General features: G+C 58.3%; 1 protein-coding gene across 1 annotated transcript; it reads right to left on the bottom strand.

Annotated features, from left to right (window-relative positions):
- Positions 1–439: 439 nt before the first annotated feature.
- Positions 440–19,885, bottom strand: LOC100625088 (182 kDa tankyrase-1-binding protein). Its single transcript, XM_021082019.1, is given in 18 exon segments — positions 440–878; positions 1,295–1,367; positions 1,605–1,719; positions 1,722–1,761; positions 2,440–2,567; positions 2,662–2,812; positions 3,025–3,104; positions 3,107–3,178; positions 3,181–3,377; positions 10,107–11,690; positions 11,692–11,944; positions 11,947–12,226; positions 14,206–15,038; positions 15,104–15,274; positions 18,377–18,430; positions 18,672–18,861; positions 19,155–19,245; positions 19,746–19,885. Coding segments are annotated over 17 exon segments (4,440 nt in total). The 3' UTR covers positions 440–878; positions 1,295–1,306.
- Positions 19,886–21,371: the final 1,486 nt, after the last annotated feature.

Genomic DNA, 21,371 nt, shown 5'->3' with positions numbered 1-21,371 from the left:
CGGTCTGCCCTGCAGTTAGCAGAGGCCATGACTTGAATCTTAGCCAGTGGACTGTGGGTCTCCCACAGGATCCAGGCCCTCTCTCCGCTGGATGCTGCAGGGACGGCTGAGCCACAACGGGGAAGGAACCTGGGTTCCGAACGACTGTAAGGTGCCCCGTGTCCTCACCACTAACCCCCATGCGCCCCGGACAGAGCTAGGGATGGAAAATAAACCTCTGTGTGTTAAGCCACTGAGATGTGTGGGTCGTGTGAATTGGTGATCGGCCCATCATCACCCATACCCCTTCCTCAGAGTCACTGAGCACAGAGAGGGCAGTGGAAGTGCCAGGTTCGGCATCAGAGTCAGCTCCCCATGGGCCTGGGACAGAACCAGCATTTCCCCAGGTACAGGCCTGGACGGGGACGTGGCGCCACGACCACACACCACCACCTGGGCAGCACCAATTCCCAAAAAACTTTATTGTTTCAAGTGGCAAAATGTTTTCGGTCTCTGTGGGGCACCTGGCAGGGTGGAGGGAGACCTGGGGTGCGGCTGGGCTCGGCCCGTTACAAAAATCAAAGGCTCTTATAAAAAATGCTATAAACTGGTATCAAAAGAAAACCCAAGGAGGCTGGGGAGGAAGCAAAGAGGGAGGCGGGAAGAGGGCGAGGGAGGGCGGGAGGGACCAAGACCTTCGACCACTAGGGACGGGCTGGGAGGGGAGGTGTGGGGGAAGTTGGGAAGATGATACAAAGTGCATAACTGTGCCTCCCCAGACGCCCCTCAGAGGTGGAGGGGGCAGAGGCTGCAGCCTGGGGCATGGTGGGGCTCAGCCGTCTCCTCGCTGGGGACCCCACAGGGATGGGCACTGCCTGAGACTGCCAGATGGGAAGGACCTGCAACAGGAGGGAAGAGAAGAGGTGGGTGGAGATGCGGGGGCAGACAAGACCCTTGGGCTCTGCCCGCCCCTCCCACCCAGGGGAGCCAGTGTGAAGAAGGCCCTGCTCAGGGACCTTGAACTTGGTGAGTGCCCCCAGGCGGCCCAGACTGGAAGGGCGGGAGGACCACACACGGGCCAGCTACAGGGACATCCTTGAGCCCAGGAAGGAAGGTGGGATGGATGCCCCCAAGTCAAGGGACCCACCAAGGCCCTGGAGCTCGGCCTCAGCTGTCTGCTACCAGCCTCACAGAGAAAGAGACGGAGAGCACAAGGCTGGAAGAGGGTCTGGGGCCTCCAGAGTTGTCCAGGGCGGGCCCTACTCGGCCCTGAACTTGCTCCCAGCCCCAGACAGGCCCAAGTCCACGTCCTTACCTCAGTGACTTCTCAGACCTTCTTCTTCTTCAACTTCAGGGCTTGCAGCCAGTTAGGCGATGATCCTTCTGACCTAGAAGGCAGAGGGCAAGGGTCAGAAGAGAGTCCTGGAGAGAGCAACACCCTTCTCACCGAAGAGGTGGCCTGGGACTTGGCTGCGGAGATCCGCACTCTGGCACTGACCGAACAGCGTTGATTTGGGGCATGTCAACCACCTCAAAACCTCAGTTTTCCTCTCCTGTAAAGCAGGGTTTGCCTCTCGAGGCCAACACAGTGAGGCCGGTGCACGCCTGGCACTCACGTCACCTACCCTGAGGATTTCTCTGGCTTGGGAGGTAACACGAGGGGCTTGCCCAGCCCCGGGACCTTGCAGGACTTGGAGCGATGGATCACGGACTCCTTCTGGCTCGACTTGCTCTCTGTCGGTCCCCCTCATCAGCTGAGCGGTTCCGGGAGCGCAGCTTGGCCTGAGAGACGAGCCCAGGAGCAGACAGATGTCAGAGGCACAGACAGGAACACCCACAGAAGGCTGGGCTTCTCCCAAGGCCTTGCCATCCCCAGAACCAGGCTCAGACCCCTCCACGGTCCCTTTGCCCCATTGGGTGGGAAGTCGCTTAGAGATGCACTGAGCCATGCCTGGCACACGGCAGGCCCTCGAAAAGACACTGCTGATTTGAATGCAGACTAACGAGGCTGGACAAAGCCTGTCGTGACTCCCCCCACCCCCTGGGGCCTCTTCGGGTTCTGTTCCCTCTGCCTGGAACGCCTCCCCACCGCCCCAGTCCCAACAGCCAACTCCTCTGGGTGCCTTGACGCTGTGATTAAATGCTTACATGAGGCCTTCCCCCATCTAACCCCCCATCCCCACCATCCCACTGCCCTCAGCCCACTCTACCTATACCTCCCAGTGACACCTAAATTTCTCCCTTCACCAGAGCTAAAGACGGCTCACGTCCCCTGCCACCCCGTGAGGTTCTGGGACCTAAACACGCCTCATTCTTCCCTCCATCCCACTTAGCGCCCGGCACAGGGAGAGCAGAGTGAGTGGAGGCAGAAGAAAAAGGGGATCAGGATGGATGGAGAGAAGATGCGAGGTGGCTACTGGTCAGATGGCTGGATGTGTCTACCGCACGATCAGATGGTACCTTCAGGGCTGACGGGCTCAGGCCAGGGAAGAGGTTGACCTTCAGCCCCTTGGTCATCCGCGTCCGGCGGTTCTGTGGCTCCTCCACCACCTCCTCATCTGAAGATGGCACCCTCGAAGCCCGCGGCTCTGCAAGAGCCCAGAGAGGGGCTCAGCACGGACCTCCCCGCCCCACACCACCCCCAGATACGACAGGTGTCATCAAATGATACCTTGGCCCTACCTGTGGAGTCCTGGAAGAGCCTCGAGTCCGATTCTGCCGCCTCCGACAGACCCAGGGTCCCCCCGGGCCGGATGGCCGGGGCCCGGTGCCCACGCTTGCGCCCCAGGTTGGCACGGCTCCGATACATGGCACTGTCGAGGATCTCAGTGTCCTGCTCAAAACAATGACACCACCACTGCCATCGCCTTCCTGGTCCTGCCCGTCCCACAGGCGCCCCTCACAGCTGCAGGCTATAGCTTCATGCTTTCCGCCTCCCGAGTGAGACCGCTCCAGGCCACGCAGACAGGGGAGGCCCCAGACATGAGGCTCAGACTCCACCCCCCATGACAGCCCACCCACAGCCCTGGGCTCCCCTCCACTGACCTCGATGAAGGAGAAATCCTGACTGGGGGAGCTGGCGGGCGGGCCCTGGGGGAGCCGCCTCGAGCCCTGCTCGCTCTGCCCGCTCCGGCAGGGGCCCAGGTGCCATCCACCTCTTCTGTCCGGCTGGCTTCACCATCAGGCTGAGGCCTCCAGGAGGCAGAGGGTCCCTGCCAGGCTCCAAAGACTCTCCCTGGTCAGCACCTGCTGTGGCCCCTTCCTCCTCCAACAGGTCCCTGGGGCCCGAGCCTGCCGACTCCCGACGGGCCGCTGCCTTGGAGCTGCTGGCAGCCAGCATTGCCTCCAGGAGGGCCTGGGAGCCGGAGGGCGAGGAGCGGGCTGGGCATCCACCAAGGCTGCAAAGGAGACAGACCAGAGGACAAGGTCACGGGGGGCTGCATCTCCCTCCCTGAAGCCCCTTCACAGGGCACGTTCCCCACCTCTCCCTCTTTTTTCTTCTATTTCTTTTTGTCTTTTTTAGGGCGCATCTGTGGCATATGGAGGTTCCCAGGCTAGGGGTCAAACTGGAGCTGTAACTGCAGACCCACACCACAGCCACAGCAACTCAGGATCTGAGCCCATCTGCGACCTACACCACAGCTCATGGCAAGCCAGATCCTTAACCCACTGAGTGGGGACAGGGATCGAACCTGCGTCCTCATGGATACTAGTCAGGTTCCTTACCTGCTGAGCCATGACAGGAACTCCTCTCCCTCTCCCTCTGTCCATGCTTTCCCCAGACTCCTTCAGGAAAAACTCCATCAGGGCAAACTCCCACAACACAGCACAGAGGGCATGACCTGGGTCAGCCCGGCAGGTTCAAATCCTAGGTCCACTGCTTACTGTGACTTGGATGAGCCCCTTCACCTGGAAAAGCCTTGGTGTCTTCTAACTTTACAGAATCACCGGGGGAATGACGTGAACAACTAAAGCACCTAGCACAGGAGTTCCCCTCATAGCTCAATGGGTTAAGGACCCAACGCTGTCTCTGTGAGGATGGGAGTTCCATCCCTGGCCTCAGTGGATTAAGGATCTGGTGTTACCACAAGCTGCTGTATGGATGCTGCAGCTGCGGCTTGGATCCAGTGGTGCTGTGGCATAGGCCGGCAGCTGGGATTCGACCCCTAGTCTGGGAACTTCCATATGCTGCAGGTGCAGCCACAAAAAGAAAAAAAAATAGGGAGTTCCCGTTGTGGCTGAGTGGTAACAAACCCATGTCCATGAGGACGAGGGTTCAATCCCTGGCCTTGCTCAGTGGTTAAGGATCCAGCCTTGCCATGAGCTGTGGGGTAGGTTGCAGATGCAGCTCGGACCCCGCACTGCAAAGGCTGTGGCATAGGCTGGCAGCTGCAGCTCCAATTCAACCCCTGGCCTGGGAACTTCCATATGCCGCAGCTGTGGCCCTAAAAAACAAAATACAAAAAAGAAAAAAAGAAGGCACCTAGCACAGTCCTAGCACTCTGTATGTGCACTATAAATATTACATTATTATTACTGCTGCCATCCCTGTTGTTGATGCTGTCAGTGTGTCCCTCCCAGGGGCACCTGACTGGGTGGTCACTCTCCTTGGGATGAGCTAGGTACTGGCCCATCTGCCCATCTGGCCTCTTCAGCCCCCACCCTCCACGTCATCCCTCCCTGTGCCCTAGGCTCACAGAACACCCGGCCCTCACAGACGGCTGTGTATGTGGACAAGCTGTTCTCTCCTGGAAAGCTCCCCACCCCCTTCCACTCGCTCTCCCTGCCGTTCAATTCCTCTTCTGAAGCCGGCCTGCTCCCCTCCCCCAGGCACACCCTCCTCAGCCCTGCAAGCCCTGGGCTCTGCCTGTACCAGCCCCTGCCATGGAATCCATGGTTCTAGGTCCCCACTGCCCGTCTGTGAGCAGCTCAAGGGCAAAGACGGGGTCCCCGTGGCCTCTGTGCCCCCAGCACTTGGCCCAGCCCCAGGCAGGAGGGAGACTAAGCAAATGTTTGCCGAGAAAACGAGAGGCTGGGTCACCTTGCACCTCAATGCCACGTCTGCGTCTTCTGCCCGCGGCTCCCTCAAAACACGACACAAACACACCATGCACACCACACTCTCGCTAGCTCTCGTACCTCACATGAGGAGCTTGCATGTTGTCCAGCGGACCCCCTGAAATACACAGACACACCTGCACACACGCACAGCACGTCTCCTGCAAGGAAGTGTGCATGGCTCATCTGACTCCCTGACACACGCCTGGTACGCACGCCCACCATGAGCACAGCAGAGCCACACACACACACACACACACACACACACACACAGGCACCATGCACATGAGCGTGGGAAAGGAGAGCAGGGCAGTGCCAGGAAGCCAGGCCATGAGTTCCTGGGACTGGAGCGGGAGAGAGGCAGTTGAGTCAGTAAGAGGCCGGAAGTGGGGAGGGCTGGAGCAAGAGTGTGTCAGTCTGTCCTTCCACAAGCTGCTGACAGATGGAAATTAAAGCAGTGTGGGGAGGGAGGGAAGAGGCAGAGGCAGCAGCAGAAGAGCAGCAAGGCAGCAGAATCAGGAGCAGCAGCCTGGATGGGGGCCAAGGCCAGCTCACCCTGCTGCTTAAAATCAGGGAGGCCGGGCAGGGAAGGGGCGGCGGCACCCCACCCAGCCTGAGGAGGCCCTGCCCAAAGCTTCTCCCAAGGGCGAGGCTGAGAGGAAGCTGAGGGCAGGTCCAGAGAGCTAAGGGGGTGTGAAAGAGCAGACGGGGCAGATGGAAAGATCCACTTCCAGAGCGAGACCTGGCCTGGCCATGTGGCGGAGGGCAGTGGAGGAGCACAGCGGGCTCTAGGGGTGGCCATGGGGTCAGGGAGGGAAGCGCGTGCAGACCTGTCTAACCACCACCCCCACCTCGCCCATCTCCCCATCCTGGAGAAGCTTCCTACCTCGAAGGTTCCAGAATACCTATCATCTGTGCCCCTCCCCCGTAGGGAAGCAGGTCAGGAACCTGTCCTGGGCACTGCCCCCTCCAGTACAGATACGACTGCACCCCAGGCCCATGACCTTGGCAAAGTGACTTATCCACTCTGAGCCTCAGTTTCTTCATCTGTAAAATGGGGAGAATACAAATACCTACACGGTGCCGTGTCTGCTGGCAGAAATGTGTGCCCTGCACACGGTTAGCCCCTGATGAATTTTTAGGATAATCATGGTCACCCTGAACACAGGCTCCCAGCCCAAAGACCTGTCTCATCGTATACCACGTCAACCACTCGCCCACCTGGACGTCGAGGATCCTGAGGGCTGGGACGCTATCCAACCCACCCCGCCACTGCCACTCCAGGTATGAACATGGGTGGCATGGAGCAGAGCCAAAAAAAAAAAAAAAAAAATCAGTTTCCTGGTGTTCGAGGCTCCAAGACCCAAAATGAGAGCGGTCAGGACTGAAGCTGGAGTGATGTGTCCAAAGAGGGGAGCAGCTGACCTTGACCCAGAGAGATGGCCATAGGGCTGGGGCCCAAGGGAATGTGAAGGAAGCTACATTCACAGATTGTGGGGCCTTGAGAAAGTCACACTGCCTCTCTGGGCCTCAGTTTCCCCACCCACGGAATGAAGGAGCTGGCCTCAGCTGACATTTTGTGAAGACCCCCTCCTCCCAAATGGCTGGGATGCTTCTGCATTGAGGAGGCAGGTGCGGGGGGAGGTGCAGGGGCAAAAGATGACCAGGAGGCCAGGGAGAGGACAGTGTAGTGTAACAGCTCTCAGGGAGACCCATGAGTGCCACTCCCACCAAGACAAGGTGGTCCAGACATGGGGCAGGGGGCGGTGGGCGGGGGGAGCTCTCCCCCCACTCTCCCGACGCCGCTCTTGTCCCTGTTCTGTAAGACACCAGTTTGGCCAATGACCACCGGCAGGGGAAGCTCTGTTCCACACAGGACAATGATGAAAATGTCCCCCAGGGCCTCACTGTTTTGTTTTGTTTCTGGCCTTGTCCACAGCACGTGGAAGTTCCCAGGCCAGGGATTGAACCTGTGCCACAGCAGCAGCTCAAGCCATCATAGTGGCAACATCAGATCCTTGACCCACTGCGGCCACAAGAGAACTCCTCCCAGGGCCTCACTTTCTGGATAGCTCACATCCATCCCACGTTTGCAAAACAGACACAAAAACCAGTGGGCAGCGTCTGGTCAGTGATGAGCACGTGCCAGGTAGGTTTCTACCACGCCCTGTGTATGAACTTCGAGCCCAACAGCCCCGTGGGTGCCAGGCGTCAGTTACTCCCAGTTACAGACTCAACAGAGGAAGCCTGAGCAGAGAAGGAACTTGCTGAAGGTCACAGAGGTGGTGGCAGAATCAGACCCAAACCTGGCAGACAGGCCCAGAACCAACCGGCTCTGAGTCGTCCTCAAGGACTTCTCGTTACCAGAACCTCCAAATTTTCTTGTAAAGAGCAACTCTCCAGAGTGTAGAATTTCCCTAAGTCAGATGCTCAGAGAACCAGGCATTTGGATATCAGTCAAATAAGCTCCAGAGGCATCATGTTAGAGAAAGGCAAATAGGTTTCCTTACGCCTGTGCTTTCGGGGGCGAATATCCAAACTCCCCAGGTCTCCCAAATGCCTGCTGAGGATACAGTGTTTTCCAAACATATAACACAGCCAGGAAAACCCAAGTGTTTTAAAGGTGTGATGGAGACCAAGCTTCGGAGGGCTGAGCGTTGAAGACTCCCCGCCTCTCTGAGGATAACCTCCCCTCCCCAACCCAGTCCCCTAGCCAGCCTCTCCCTCCATCCTCAAGAAGAGGAGATGTGGGAGTTCCCATCGTGGCTCAGCAGCAACAAACTCAATGAGTATCCATGAGGACTTGGGTTCGACCCCTGGCCTCGCTCAGTGGGTTAAGACAAAAAAAAAAAAAAAAAAAGTAAGGGGAGACATTCTTGCTTTCCCCTCTCGAGGGCCACCCCAATCTTCCGGGAAAGGTAAGGCTGTGGGTCCCGCTGCTTGGTAGTCTAAAAGTCTATTTTTTTTTTTTAGCTTTTTTGGGCCGAACCTGCAGCATATGGGGCTAGGGATCGAATCGGAGCTGCAGCTGCCGGCCTACAGCACAGCCACAGCAATGCCAGATCTGAGCCGCGTCTTCAACCTACATCACAGCTCACGGCAATGCTGAATCCTTAACCCCGTGACAGAGGCCATGGATAGAACCCTCATCCTCATGGATCCTGGTCGGGATCACTGAGGCACAAAGAGAACTCCTCCAAAAGCCTTGAAGGCATTAAGGTACAAAAGTTAGAGAGGCGCTGCTGACTCTGTGACTTTAAGCAGGTCGCATCACTTCTCGACCTGCAAACTGGAGATGATACAATCCCCTCTCCTGCTTCACAGGGCCGGTGTGAAGATCAGGGGGATGAGGTGGGCAGCCAAGCGCCAGGGACCATGGAGCTCTGAGAGTGCCAGGAAGAGGAACCACGGGGAGCTCACACCCTCCCCCACTGGGAAGGTTAAAGCTCAGACTAGTTTGGCACATTGTACAGGACCCCCAGGAGCCTCTGGCCTCCTGGTCCCGTGCGCTCACCTCCTTCCCAGAGGACTTCACCTCCACCCACACTCCTCCATCTCCCCGTCAGCAGCCTGAGCCCCCAAACGCTCCTGGGGGCACCATCCTGGCCTCAGACTCTGCCCACCTTCCCTGTCCCTCCTTCTTCTCAACCCCAGATGCCTCTTCGCCCTTCGTGGTCCCTCCTTCCCTCCTCCTGCTATCATCAGGTGCTTCCACCTATAACACAGCTCCCACCCAACACCCCTGGCCCCTGCCTTCTCCCTCTCAGGCCGGTACGAAGCTCCAGGGTTGAAAAATTTCAGGTCAAACTTGCTACTCCGTCAAGAGAATGAAACCCCATCTCAGTGGATGAAAATGTTCGCGAAATAGATGCAATGCCTTTTTAGCACCCTTACCAGGTGCGAAATCACCTCAGTTGCTTTTAGAACAGAAAAATCTCGGAGACAGACCGGGATTGGCTCATACAACTACTGGTTTGGGGTTTTTTTGGAAAAGCTCTTTTCCAACAACTCTGTGCATAGAGGCCAAGTCATGGGGCCAGGTGCCAGGTTTCAATGACCTTCGGGTTCTTAAATGGAGGCTCTTTAGGCAGGTAGCACGGAGGTCCTAACCGCTGCAAGAAATGAGCGCCACTGCCCGCTCCACCCTGACCTGGAGTGCTCAGACCAGAAGATGAGCAGGGTTCCTTCCCTGGCCTATGAAAGCATCATCTGCTCTGCTTCCAGAGCACCTGAGGCTTTAGGACTGAGAGGCCCAGGGAACAGCCCCCAGAAACTGTCTAAAGACAAGACATGGGCCACTTCCTTCAACACACTCACAACACAAAGTCACCAAGGAAGCCTAAAGCATGAGTTGCAAAAGTCACACCTCAAACATCCCATTGATCACTTTTTTTTTTTGTCTTTTGTCCTTTTAGGGCCGCACCCTTGGCATATGGAGGTGCCCAGGCTAGGGGTCCAATCGGAGCTGTAGCCACTGGCCTATGCCAGAGACACAGCAACGTGGGATCCGAGCTACATCTGCAACCTACACCACAGCTCACAGCAACGTCGGATCCTCAACCCACTGAGAAACCTCATGGTTCCTAGTTGGATTCGTTAACCACTAAGCCATGACGGGAACTCCCTTTGATCACTCTGAAAAGGAACTCACCTATGGATCATAGTTCAATCCTCTAAAAAAAAAGGAGTTCCCATTGTGGCTCAGTGGGTTAAGAACCCAACTAGTATCCACGAGGATGCTGGTTCAATCTCTGGCCTTGCTCAGTGGCTTAAGGATCTGGCATTGCTGCAAGCTGCACTGTAGGTCACAGATGTGGCTGGGATCCTGCATAGGTGTGGCTGTGGCTGAAGCTGATTGGATCACTAGCCCGGGAACTTCCACATGGTGTGGGTGCAGCCCTAAAAAAAAAAAAAAAGAAAGAAAAGAAAGATGCAAGTAAAAAATCACCTCAGTTTTCCAAACCACTTCCAGCCCTTGGGAGAAAGCAGTTTCTATCCCCCTTAGAAGGGGTGCAGTTTGGGGACAGCTGGCACACCTCCCCTCCCACCGCGGGATGGCACCCCCTTACCTGGCTCGAAAGCCGGGGGATTCCCCTACATCCATTTCGTGGTCTTCAGGGCAGGTCTCCACGGCAGGCAAGGTGTGGTCTTGGCGCTGGGTCTCTGGCCCACTTGTCTCACCAACTCCCAGCTCCCTGGCCCCTGAGGGCTCTCTGGCATCCAGGCCAGGGGACGAGACGCCAGTGTTCCTCAGGCCTGGTTCCGGGGACTGGCTGACCTCCCCCACCCCATGCTCTCTGGCTTCGCTAGGTGCACCCGGGCTCTCGGCATCCTGGAGCTCCGCGTCCTGAGTCCAGTCCATCTGCCCCACTCCACATCCACGCGGCCCCTGAGAACCCTCAGACTCGAAGTCACGGGGCACCTCCAAATTCCTCAGGCCCAGACTGTCGCCCCAGTGCCCCTGGCCCGCCCCGAGTTCCCTGTCTCTCAGCCCCAAGTCAGGTGTCCAGTCGGCCTGACCCACCCCACGGTCCCTGGATTTCAGGAACTCTCCCGCCTCCACACCTGACCAGTCGGTCTGCCCCACGCCACTCTCTCTAGCGTGGCCGTGGCCTCCTACCTCCCCTGCAGCAGCCAGATCTCTGCCCCTCACCCCGACCTCTAAAGTCCAGTCCTTCTCCCCAAGTCCAGTTCCCCTGGGCTCCTCAGACCCTCCTGTCTCCAGACGGCCAGCCGGCTCCACATCTTTCAAGCCCAGGTTGTCTGCCCAGCCCATCTGTCCCACGGCATCCTGCCTGCCTTCACTCGAGCCCCCAGAACCCACACAGCTGGACACGTCCAAGTTCCTAAGGCCCAGCTGGTCACTCCAGTCCATGGTCCCAGCCAAGGTCTCCGTAGGAGGAACAAAGGGGCCGCCTCCCATCTCGCAGGAAGGGCTCAGGCCAGCACCGCTCGCTCTGTCGTTGCCAATGATGCCAAACTGAAGGCTCCTCTCGGCAGCCTCCATAGAGAAGTCGCTGCTCCAGTCTGGCGGCCTCGGGCTGAAGGCCACCTCTGGCTGGGGGACAACACCGAGGCTGAAGTCGCTGGCCCAGCCTCGCTGCCCCGCTCCCCTGTCTTCCTGGTGAGCATCGCCGGGGCTCAGGTCCCCTGCCTGCTGCCTTCCCCGCAGCCCTCCAACCTCCTGGCTGGCACCACCGCCTTGCCAGCTGCTCCGGTCTCTCTGTCCCAGGGCCCCATCCTGCGACTGGGGGCTGCTGGGGCCGAACAAGCCCCCAGTCTCGGTCTTTTCAGGCCAGCCTGCATCTCTGCTGGCCTCACCCGGGCTGTCTCTGCCTCTCAGAAGCTTCTTCTCAAACTCCTCGTCCTGCTGTTGGGCTTCCTCGGGGCTGAAGCCAGCACTCAGGACTCTCGTTCCGCAGCTTCTGTCCTGGGAGCCAAGGGCCTCGGGGCTGCCCCTGCCACCGTAGCTCCCCATCCAAGCGCTCTTTCCGAAATCCTGATCCAGCTGCTCTGCATGGTGGCCACTGTAGACGCTCAGGGAAGAATCGCTCTTCCCAAACTCCTGGTCCTGCTGGTCTGCGTCCTGGCTGCTGTACCCGCCAAGCTGGTCCTTCTTCCCCGGTTTCTGGCTCTGCTCGTCTTCATCCCGGGGTGTAAGCACCCAGACAATCCCTCTTCCCAAATTCCCAGTCCTGAAGGCCCATGTCTCGGCTGCTGCAAGTACCCAGAGAATCTCTCTTCCTGAATTCCTGGTCCTGGAGTGCCACATCCCGGCTGCAGTAGGAGCCCTGGGAATCCCTCTTTCTGAACTCCCAGGCCTGGACGTCCACCTCCTGGCCCTGCGGAGTGCCTGGCTGGGCTGGCTTTCCAATCTCCCAGTCCTGGCCCATGAGCCCTCCTGGGCAGATGCTCCACTCCCATCTGGGTGGCTGACCTGCATCTCCTCCTGGCCGATGCCACATCTGCTGGCCCACTCCCTAGAGCTCCCCTCCCCCACTCCCTGCCCACACTGGCTGGTCCAGTCCCTCTCTCTGAGGCCCAGGTCCCCTCTAGGGCTTGTACTCCCAAGGCTATAGTCCTGAGAAGTGTCTTGGGACCAGCCGGAAGGACTAAACTGGCTGGGATGTGGGTCTGCTGCAATCCCAAATTCACTCTGCAGATCCTTCTGGGCCCATCCAAGGAGTCCCTGGGAATCAGGAAAAAAAGAGAGAGAGAGAGACAAAAAAAATGATGCTTAGAGTCAATCAAGGTGGGAATCAATCCAAAATGAAAATCAGCACTGCCTAGTGCTCAAGAGCTCCACCTTGGCTCCAGAAAGTCTGGGTTTGGATCCCAGCTGTGTGACCCTGGACAAATCACTTAACCACTCTGGGCCTCAGCGTCCTCATCCTTAAATGGGGCCAGTTCCTACAGCATGGGGTGGTATATGAGGATGTACCATAAAAAAGAAAACCATTTAAGCCAAGTACTCAGCATAGCACCTGGCATGCCACGGCCACTCAATTGATGACCCCGTGGTCATGTTTACAGCCCTTGGGCAACACTTGGCTAACCACCAGGAGAAAGGCTGCCTGGCGGAGTGGGCTTCACAGGGGAGTGGGGGTATACTTTAAGCTAGAAGAGATCAAGACCCAAAGCCCCTCCATCACTTCTTTCCAAGGCAAAATTCCACCCCCACCCCCAACCCTTCTGGCCCCGGGTGAGTTCCCAGCCCCTTCCTCCCTAGGAAAGCACCTTCCTGCCTAGGCCTCCCCAGGAGGCAGAAAAGCACAGCCTCCTCCGGCACAGGGAAGGCACAGGGGAAAGACCCAGCCGGGGCTCCATGCACCCCACCCCACACTCCCTGACTCACTCCTGTGGGCGGGGGAGCCCTGGGCTCAGGGCTACGGAGCCGGCCAGCCTCATCCCGCAGCGCCGCGTTGGCCAGCAGCCTCTCCAAGACAGACATGCTGGACTCCCTGTCCCCATGCCGGGCCATGGTCCCTGCCTCCTGCCCCCTGCCCGCCTCGGGCTACTGGGTGCGGCGGGTGCCTGGACAGGGCTGGGCCGCTCCCCTCGCCCGGACCTGTCCGACGGCTCTGGCTCTGGCTCCACTCGCCCTGGCCCTGCTCCCTTCAGAGCAGCTGCAGTTCAGGCAGCCCCGCCCAGAAGCCAGTTGAGTCACCCACATCCCGGGACAGACACACCTACTGCAGGAGCCAGCCCGGTCTTAACTCCTTCCTGCTCCTCCTCCCACCTCCCCCGCCTCCCCCCACCAGGCCCCCTGGCTCCTCCTTCCTTCCAGCCCCACCCCTACCCGCTCAGGCTGGATTTGAAAAATACCGTTTCAAAAGCCACCTGGACCCCAGCCCTGCGATTCCCAGGCAGCCTGGTAGGAGAAAGGGCGCTGGCCCTGGAACTGGAGCTCTGTGCCTGGCCCAGCCACCAACCTGCTGGATAACCTTGCACAAGCCTCTGCCTCCTCTGGGCCTCAGCGGCGTGTTTACAGAGGCAAGTCTGAGCTCAACAGTAACTACTTTCATAAAAGCCGAGACTCGCCAGCACTCATGATGAGCCAGGCGCTGTTCTTAGTACTTTACAGGTACTACAGCTTGTTTAGTTCTCGCCATTACCAGAAGGTAGAGCTCCCCATTTTACAGATGCAAAAACCGAGGCACAGGTGGAAAAGACCCATGGTCAAGGTCACACGTGGACAAAGTGCTGAGCCAGGAGACGGAGGCAGGCGGTCTGGTTCCAGGGCCCACGATCTAACTGGTAGCTATGCTGGTGCCCTTGAAAACACCACTCGGAATAATGGACTGAACACTCAGTATGTGCCAAGCACTGCACCCAGCACTTTCTACATCTATCTTCCCCACAATACAAGCCTAAGAGGAACATGTCAGCATGAAAGGCCTCGGAAGCGCAGAGGCTCGGGTATCTTCCCAAAACCCCTCAGCGGGGTGGATCTGACTTCTGATATGCACTCGACTAAACTCTAAGCACCATGCCGTACCCTCTGCTCCACCAGGCAACAGTACAGCTCTGAGGGTCCTGTCCATAGGCGCCTTGCTCACGGCTGGATCCCAAGCTCTTGACACATGAAATTCATGTTGAAAGAAGGAAGCTCTCCCATGCCCTGGCTTCCATCCCGAGCCCCATCCCCACCCCCTGCCCTGTCCTCACCTCAGAGCAGGCACCTGGGGTCTGTGCATCCTTCCGCTCGGATCCGGCTCCCCGCCTTGCACCTCCTGCACTGGGTGGTGGTGAAGCCAGGAGGTCATCCAGCCAGCGGGAGCTGCTCTCAGGGCCTGCAGGCTCAGGGGACGCCCTACAGGGGTCTTGAACCTCTGTCCTGGGTTGGGTGGTCTCAGCCCGGGCCAGGGTCATGGCCCCCTCCTTGGCAGGCAGCGCCTGCCCAGGGTCAGGGGTGTCGACAAAGAGGACACAGGGCTGGTCAGGGGGTGCCGGATGCTGCTGCCCCAGGATTGGCTCCAGGATGGGTAGGGCAGCCTCCCTGGTGGCCAGAGGGAGTGGGGATTCCTGTCCAGCCAGGAGCTCGGGTTCCTCGTACCTCTCCTCTGCCTGCAGCAACGCTGGTCCAGGTGGGTCCCCTGCTATTGACAGGGGCTCAAGGGGACAACTTGGGGACTGGGGATGGCTCTCCTCATTGCCCTTTTGAGTTGAAGAGGTGCCCAGATCATCTACCTGCACCCAAGAACCAGGCCTTCCTGGCCCCTCTGGAGCTGCTTGTGCCCCTGGCCCCTCTGGAGCTGCTTGTGCCCCTGGCCCCTCTGGAGCTGCTTGTGCCCCTGGCTCCTCTGGAGCTGCTGGCACCCCTGGCCCCTCTGGAGCTGCTGGCGCCCCTGGCCCCTCTGGAGCTGCTGGTGCCCCTGGCCCCTCTGGAGCTGCTAGAGCCCCTGGACCTTGCAGGCACAATCCCTCCTCCCTGCTGGACCCACCCCAGTGGCCAGCCTCCACAGCATCCACAGCCGCAGCTGCAGATGCAGCCGCAGCTCAGCGGCCTCAGAGGCTTCAGTGATGGGGGAAGGGGGCGGGGAGTCCAGCCGCCACACCCCCAGACCTGAGGGTCGTGTTGGGAAGGTCCACTCAAAGGACTGTGACAAGCTCCAGTTGGACTCGGTCCCACTCCCAAAGGGACGGTCCAGGGCCGACTGGCTCCCCTGGGTCTGGGGCAGGGCAGCCAGCGAGCCCCCCAGCTTCTCCTGGTCTTGGCCAGGGGGCCGGAGCACACCTTCGGAAAATCGGCGATGAGCCAGGGTGACTGGACGGACAGCCGCATCACCAGTGGCCGCCACTTCCCCAGATGGAAACGTCCGAGGGAGGTTCAGCAACTCTCCACCCTCTGTCAGGGGCTGGGGCGAGGCGGCTGGGGGCTGCTCTGAGCTGTGGTGCCCCAAGACCTCCGGGAGGAGAGGCTGCCAGGTCTGGGGCCTCTGGGGCTTCCACAACAGGGAGCCCCAGACTAGGTAGGTGGCAGGAGCCCTCACCAGGCGGGGCCATGGTTGGGGATGCTGGAGTCTTGGGGAGGCAGGGAGAAGCCCCGGGAACCCCAGGGCTCTGGGGTTCTGGAAGCGGTGAGTGGTGAGAACTCTTATCAGGTGAGTAAAGGTGGGGAGACGTGAGGGCTGGGCCTGAGGCTTCCGGGCCGAAGGCTGGGGCGGCAGAGTCTCCATTCTCCAAGGTGGGGCCTGGACTTAAGGGGACCAGAGGCTTGGAAACCTGCGAGAGAAAGGTGAAAAGCCATCACTCACTGCTCAGCGGCCAATCCCAAGGGCCCAGGTTGTGGCTGCCTCATCCTCTCGCTCCACAGGAGAAACCAGGGCTCCGAGGCACAGCCCCTCAGGACAGCAGCAAGAGGCTCCCAAATGACCTTGACTTAGGGTGTCTGGGATTCTTAGGGTTCACAGACCCCCTCCTTCTGGCCCCTTCTCCACAAAATGCACATCGTCTTGTTCCCTGAGCATCACTCACGGCACTCCAGGTGGTTCAAACCCTCCCACTCACCCACCCCAAAGCTCTTCCAAGGACCTCCCAAAGGCCCATGGTTCATGGATCAAGAACCCTGGCTTTATAAAGGGAAAAGGCAAACTGGGAACCTGGCCGTCCATGTGTGCAGAGGTTTGGCCTCAGAGTGGGGCTCCAGGCCAGCTCCCAGGAACAGCTATGGGGGAGGCATGGAGCTTTCCACCCTGCTCTGGGCATCCACAGGTCCCAGCTCCACCCAAGGAGGTAGGCAGCCTTGGCATGCAGGCAAAAGGCTCCGGGGGACCTAAGCACCTGGCCTGAAGCCACCCTCTCTTTTAAGCCATATGCCCTCCTGTCACGCTAAGCCCCAGCTTCCCCATCTGCACCCTGAAGCTGGTGGCCACAGCGTTAGGTAAGGTTTGAATAAGATTCATGCACACGGCCTTTCGGATTAGACTCGAGGAAGAATGGATGCTGTGGGGCACTGGGGCCACCAGCACCAGGCATTCTACCCCTCCCCTCGGCCTGTCCCCAGGCAGTGAAGTGAGTCTTGCTTTATCTGACCTCTGCCCCCTGCCCCAGGTCACGCTGGTCCTGCTCTCTCTCCAGTGGGGCCGTTTCTCCCACACCGTCACTGCTGGGTCTGTGCACAGGGAGCCATCCTGCCTCCTTCTCGAGGCCAACTTCCATCCCCTCCACCTTCCAACAAATCTCTGGGTTGGTTTATTTATTATTTATTATTATTTATTTATTTATTTATTTTAGGCCACACCCATGGCATATGGATGTTCCCAGGCTAGGGGTCGAATCCAAACTGCAGCTAAGGCCTACACCACAGCCACAGCAATACCAGATCTGAGCCGAATCTGTGACCCACACAGCAGCTCACAGCAACACTGGATCCTTAACCCACTGAGCAAGGTCAGAGTGAAACCACATCCTCCTGGATACTAGTTGGGTGCTTAACCCAGCAATTTAGAGAACTCCTAAATCTCTGGTTTTAAAGCTCATGCCCACAGCAGAAATTAACACATCTTTGCAAATCAGCTACACCTCCGTAAAGCTTGTGCCCTTAAACTCCACCATCCAGAATCCCTCCTGTCTGAGCCCCGTAGAGACCCCTCCTTCCTTCAAAAGCAAAGCTCCTGGATCACTGCAACCCTCCCCACCGCCACCCCTTGTAATGGGCAGCGATTCCAACAGCCACAGTCGCCCTGTCCGGCACCCTAGCTCTGCTTCTTGACCTGTTTCCCCCATTACTTTGCGATCCAGCTCTCCCAGAGTCATACCCCTGACTGCTGCCCCTCCACAGTCTCATCCTCTTTTTTTTTTGTCTTTTTAGGCCCACACGCACGGCATATGCTAGGCTAGGGGTCCAATCAGAGCCGTAGCTGCTGGCCTGCACCACAGCTCACGGCAACGCTGGATCCTTAACCCACTGAGCAAGGCCGGGGATCAAACATACGTCCTCATGGAAACTAGTCAGGTTCATTAACCACTGAGCCGAGACCGGAACTCCCAAGAGCCTCATTCAAAATGAGTGTCGCTCGCCCACTCCCACCTCCATCTGTCCAGCTCCCTCTGTCCATCTCCTCACTGCCCTTACTCCTTCAGCCCCTCTGAGAAGCACAACCACTAACCCTCCTTCCTTCCCCCCAGCCCCTAACCCCCTCCTGCCCTCCCTTCTCTCTTTACCGCCACCCAAGTCCCTTTTTTACACGGCTCACTGAACTCCCTCCCTCACCCGACTGTTCAATCTGTTTACACACAGCTCCTCACAGCCTCAAAGCTGCACCCGGGCAGGCGGCCTGGACATGGCTGCAGAAAAGCATGCAACCGGGAGGGCTGGGTCCCACTTCAGCTGTGCCACCCCTGCCCTTAGGTGGGCCCGAGAGCCAGAGCGGCCCAGCCAACCCGCCGCCCCTTCCACGCGCCCCCCAGCCTCCCAGGCAACGCTTTCCCATCTGGTCTCCTCGAGCTTCCACACCTCCTCCCGGCCTCTCTCAGCCCACAGCCTTGTGGTCCTTCCCTGAGCAACGTCAGCAGAGGACACCCGCACCCCTCACCCACAGCCCTGCGCCTGCACGGGAGCCCAGGCGCTCTGCTCCCTGCCAGAACCAGCCTTGCTCACAGCTAAGGCCAACCCTCCCCTCTCTGTCCTGCATCACTGATTTTTTTCCTTCTGTCCTGGATCATTTCCATCAGCAAACTGCTCTCCTTTTTTCAGTCTTAAAAAAAAAAACAACAACACCCCGTGCTGTTGACCCCACCCTTCTCCCTTTTTCTTAGACACGTGCTCTCCGTTCGGTGTCTGTCACCTCTCGCCCATTCTCTGTGGAACCCCCTCCATACAGGCTTCTTTCCTCACCTTCCACCATGTATTTAGAGGCTGGACCCATCTGCACTAGGTGGGCATGACGGACTGAGGATGGAGAGCAGGAGGAGCGGTAGCATGGGCGCGTGGAAAGGCCAAGTGAGTAGCTTCCAGGACCTCGTCAAACATCCTGCCCCCGCCGAGGCATGGCATGACCCCGCTCAGGAAATGGCTCTACCTTCTAGAGCTGCGGAGGTTCCTTGGGTGAGCCTCGGCGTACGAAGTCACCCCGAGTGAGCCTCGGCTGACGAGCTAAAGTGACACATATACTCAGGGAAGGAATACCAGCCTCGTGACTCGATGTGGAGGGGGGTTCCACAGAGATCGCGGCAGTGCAGGGGCGATGACGAAGACAATGTCGCACACTTGGTCCCCTGGAAGCTACTGATTCCTTTGGCCTCCAGCCGCCCCATGCTGGCCGCATCCGCGCGAGATCGGAGAGCTAACTTCCAGGCGGTTCGCTCGGTGCTGTAAAGGCACTGCACAAGTCCATAAAGAGGAGAGGGTGGGGTTCCGAACCACCAGAAGCACGGCCGCTACTCGCTCGTTGTGTTGGATGTGCATGGTGGTTCTTTTATTTTCTACACACTGCTCTTAGCAATGAGAGAACGAGGAGAGCAGTTTGCTGAATGGAAATGATCTCCAGCACCAGTAGAGCGAACATAAAAATCACGCATGGAGTAGCAGCCGGCAGGAAGGGAACCAGGGCGAGGCTCTGGCCTCAACTATTGGAAGTTGCAGCGCAATAGGCGACATCTATGTAGGGCTTTACTGGCGCCACAGAGAGGCTAGCAAAAGCGAAAGCTCCCAGGAGGCTACCCGTTGCCCTCAGGCCGCAGATGTTGCGCTGCCCCATGGCCTGTCTTCAGACACATAAAGGGGGTTCGCCGGCCTCTTCTCGATTAACGCGGTAACCATGCACTGAACTTCAGTGCGCTTTCCAGTCCAGGAAGCGCCACTGAGCATAATCCTTATCCTCTTGAAAACAATGCACTAGGCTGCAAGAGTACCTCGCGTACCAATCCTACTTTTTGGCAAATCGCCCACCTCACCCCTTCAATTGCTGAGAGGCGCACAGGTGTGAGTCCAAGCCATAGGACTCAACTCCGAAGGAGACCAAGATGGAACCCACGCGTCTGTCCATGGAAAGCCTGCGCGGGCGCCCAGGCTATGCCTGCCAGGGTCCAACGGCGAGCGCGCGAGTCATCCTTCTCACTTAAGTTATCCCAAGCCCTGCCTCCGGGGTCTCTCTGGCTTGGTTGCTGCTAGGCCGGCTCTTCGCCTGGCCTTCAACTCCTCCAGCAACGCGCAAAGAGGGACAAAGGGGACCATTTTACAACCAGGCCCAGCAGAGGTCACTCACCTCAGTGCACGGTCGGTAGGCACATCCCGTGCAACTGAAGGCTTGTGGAGCGCCCGCTCATGTAAGCCAAGGTCAGCCCCCTCCCAGTCGGCAGGATAATCGCTATGGCGTGTCCATTCTTGCAGGCCCATTGGTACCATCACGCCGTCTTGCCGGCAGACCTTGGTTCCTGCCCCCCGTAGGTGCACAGCTTTGAAGGCTGTGAAAGGAGCTGTGTGTAAACCAGATTTGAACAGGCCCAATCGCTCGCTTTCCTCGTGCAGGGACAGGCGTGAGAATGTCTCAGAACGATCGCAGCGGCTCCGCTTAAAGATGACACCAGAGAAGGACTTTAGCGCGTGGGCGGTCTAACATATGAGTAAAGGGAGTGTGAACTGGATGGCGTGTTGCTTACGGGGGCTTGTCGTGCCGAGGAAAGGAAAGAGAAGCAGGTATGTAGTGTCGCCTTGTGCTTCATCAATAGAGCGGGCTCAGACAGGAGAAGGGCAGTGACAGAGAGATTATGTGCGAGCACAAGGGAGTCCCTGCGTCAACCACCTACTCTGTACAGTAAGACCTTTCACAACCGAAGGCTGGCGAGTCGTGCCAATGCACTGCGCCGCGGCAGAGCCTCGTATCTCTGACACTATCCTTGCGAGCGATGAGAATGGATCTGCTCGGTTCACTAGTGGAGCAGCGGGTGAGGTGGTGTCCCGGTCCTGGGCTCCCCGGCGGTCAGACACAGTGGCAGCTCACTGCCCTTAGTAGAGAACAAGCGCTGCAGTGGGACTTTGTATGTTTGTGCCCATCTGCATGGCTGTGAATTGTTTGATTTCCCCCGGAGCCCCCTGTGTGCGAGCATGGAAGGTGCGTGCATGAAAAAGGACGCTTGTCTTCTGGTGGACAGAGTATTGACAGAGCCCGCAGGGCTGGGTGCCAGGTCCCAAGTCAGGTAAATCGTCCGATTCTGTTGGCCCACAGTGGAAATATCGTGGGAAAGACCAACCTAGGCAAACCATGAGGTCGCTGGGGTTTATCGATCGCCCCTTAAGCCCGCTCACAAGAATCAGTGGCGTTAAACACCACGTCTGCGCGGTTGTTCGATGAGCTGTGCGCGGTGTAAGGAGAAACACAGAGCAACGGAGCTACAAGATCTAGGCACACTTGAGAGAGAGAGCTAATGGCTTCTGGGGTAAAGAGGCCGGTATGGTGGAAGCCGCGTAGGCGTGGAACCACCACATATCCGTGGTAGATGGAGCGGTCTCGGGAGCACGTCTAGAGAAATACGAGAGCCACAAGAGAAAATAACAAACAAAAGAGAAAGGTGTAGAAACGACGCTCAAGAAGCAGGATCTAGCGGTGCGGCCATACAAGGGCGAGCAAGACTGTGGCTGTGTGAGCGAGGCCTCTGACATCTAGCAAAGGGCACCCTTTGTAATTATTTGAGCCCTGGCCCAGCGAAAGCAAGAAGAGCGGGCGCGGAGCCTCTGCCTCTCACTGTGGGGGCCGTGGGAGGGGTGTTGGCAGGCAGTAAACGGAAGGAAACCTAGGACGCAATAGAATTAGCTTTGTAGCGTAAAAGAGAACCTGCGGGCGGTTCTTTCCTGAATGACCCATGAGAAGGGTGGTGCCCAGTGCGGTCAAGGA

Source organism: Sus scrofa, unplaced genomic scaffold, assembly GCF_000003025.6.
Source record: "Sus scrofa isolate TJ Tabasco breed Duroc unplaced genomic scaffold, Sscrofa11.1 Contig414, whole genome shotgun sequence".
Lineage (NCBI taxonomy): Eukaryota > Metazoa > Chordata > Mammalia > Artiodactyla > Suidae > Sus > Sus scrofa.
The sequence above is the reverse complement of the archived record's forward strand: the minus strand, read 5'-3'. Positions and strand labels throughout refer to the sequence as shown.